Source organism: Bison bison, unplaced genomic scaffold (assembly GCF_000754665.1).
Source record: "Bison bison bison isolate TAMUID 2011002044 unplaced genomic scaffold, Bison_UMD1.0 scf7180017864231, whole genome shotgun sequence".
Taxonomy (NCBI): domain Eukaryota; kingdom Metazoa; phylum Chordata; class Mammalia; order Artiodactyla; family Bovidae; genus Bison; species Bison bison.
In genome coordinates this window covers 496790-498730 of record NW_011494803.1, presented here as the reverse complement: position 1 = coordinate 498730, position 1941 = coordinate 496790, and the positions used below count along the sequence as shown (strand labels likewise).

Genomic DNA, 1941 nt, shown 5'->3' with positions numbered 1-1941 from the left:
CCTGGAATTCTCCAGAACCCTGGAGGGGGCAGCCGGTCCCTCCGCCAGCGGATCTTCCAGACTCGGGGATCGAACCCAGGTCTCTCGCGCTGCAGGCGGACTCTTCACCAGCCGAGCCACCGGGAGGCTCTGGGCCTTTAGAAACGTCCCCCAGCTCCAGTCGGATTAGACGCGTCCGTCTGGAAAACCTGGGCAAAGACTTCCGCGTTCCCTCAACTCCCTCGGCCGCCGGGTTTCCCACTCGGCCCCGCCCCTCCAGGCCCGCGGGAAAGCGACCGCAGTGTCTGCTAGTCGGGTACGGCGGGGGAAGCCCCCCCCCTGCGCTAGACTGGGGCCGCGGAACCCAAGTGTTGGCTCCCCTTCGCGTCCCGCGGGGAGTTACTTTTCAGCTGCACCGAAGACAGCATCCGCTCGCTCGATTGGCAGCGAGCACCGGAAGCGCTAGGGCGCCGGAAGCGCCGGTCGAGGGTTGTGCTGAGGAAGACGCGCTGACGGATCCCGGGCGCGAGGTCTCCCAGGGACTGTAGGCGCTAGGCCGCCGTCGACGGCCGTGATGGAGCGAGGCCCAGGCGAACGCACCGCCAGCGCCCTTTTCGCCGGGTTCCGGGCCTTGGGGCTCTTCAGCAGCGACATTCCCCACGCGGTGCGGTTCAGTGCCCTGAAGCGTCGGTTCTACGTGACCACGTGCGTGGGCAAGAGCTTCCACACCTACGACGTGAGTGCCCCGGGGTCGCGCCGCCCTCCTCCCGGGCCGTCCGTGTGTGGACCGCGCGTGCCGTCCGCCTGCGACGAGCCCCGGCGGTGGTCGGGCTGGGGGAGGTCCCGGAGAACGTCGCAGTTCAGCGGCAGAGTGGTTAGAAATAAATGCGGTGAAGGAAACTGCTCCCCCGCGCCCTTTTAATTAGAAAGGGTTGTAAGCCATCTCATTGTGCAGTTCCTGAGGAGAACCGCGATAGAGATGCGGGCTAAAATACACTGGGATAACTGGGGAGGGTGAGATTAGTTACGGTTTCCGCCATTCTCTACATTTGATAGCACACTAATTTCCCTAAACTTCCCCTGAACATCTATTTTCTGCCACCATGACAAAGTTCAGAGGCGCCACATCCTCTAAACCTTGCAGCGTTTCTTTCCAAGAATGTTCGTTATTTTGTGGCACCCTTACATGGACTTCAGTTCAATTCAGTCACTCAGTCGTGTCCGACTCTTTGCCACCCCATGAATCGCAGCACGCCAGCCCTCCCTGTCCATCACCAACTCCCGGAGTTCACCCAGACTCACGTCCATCCAGTCAGTGATGCCATCCAGCCATCTTATCCTCTGTCGTCCCCTTCTCCTCTTGCCCCCAATTCCTCTCAACATCAGAGTCTTTTCCAATGAGTCAACTCTTCGCATGAGGTGGCCAAAGTACTGGAGTTTCAGCTTTAGCATCATTCCTTCCAAAGAAATCCCAGGGCTGATCTCCTTTAGAATGGACTGGTTGGATCTCCTTGCAGTCCAAGGGACTCTCAAGAGTCTTCTCCAACACCACAGTTCAAAAGCATCAGTTCTTCGGCGCTCAGCCTTATTCACAGTCCAACTCTCACATCCATACATGACCACAGGAAAAACCATAGCCTTGACTAGACGAACCTTTGTTGGCAAAGTAATGTCTCTGCTTTTGAACGTGCTATCTAGGTTGGTCATAACTTTTCTTCCAAGGAGTAAACGTCTTTTAATTTCATGGCTGCAGTCACCATCTGCAGTGATTTTGGAGCCCCCCAAAAATAAAGTCTGACACTGTTTCCACTGTTTCCCCATCTATTTCCCATGAAGTGATGGGACCAGATGCCATGATCTTCGTTTTCTGAATGTTGAGCTTTAAGCCAACTTTTTCACTCTCCACTTTCATCAAGAGGCTTTTGAGTTCCTCTTCACTTTCTGCCATAAGGGTGGTGTCAT

General features: G+C 56.4%; 1 protein-coding gene across 3 annotated transcripts in view; it reads left to right on the top strand.

Moving 5' to 3' along the window:
- The first annotated feature begins 396 nt into the window (after positions 1-396).
- WDR36 (WD repeat domain 36) overlaps positions 397-1941 on the top strand; it is a 43798-nt gene continuing 42253 nt past the window's right edge. For 2 of the 3 annotated variants that reach the window (XM_010846141.1, XM_010846140.1), the window contains exon 1: positions 397-715. In XM_010846141.1, the coding sequence (XP_010844443.1) occupies positions 554-715 (162 nt within the window). In that variant the 5' untranslated portion in view covers positions 397-553. The remainder of the gene's footprint in view (positions 716-1941) is intronic. The other variant, XM_010846142.1, reaches the window with a different exon arrangement.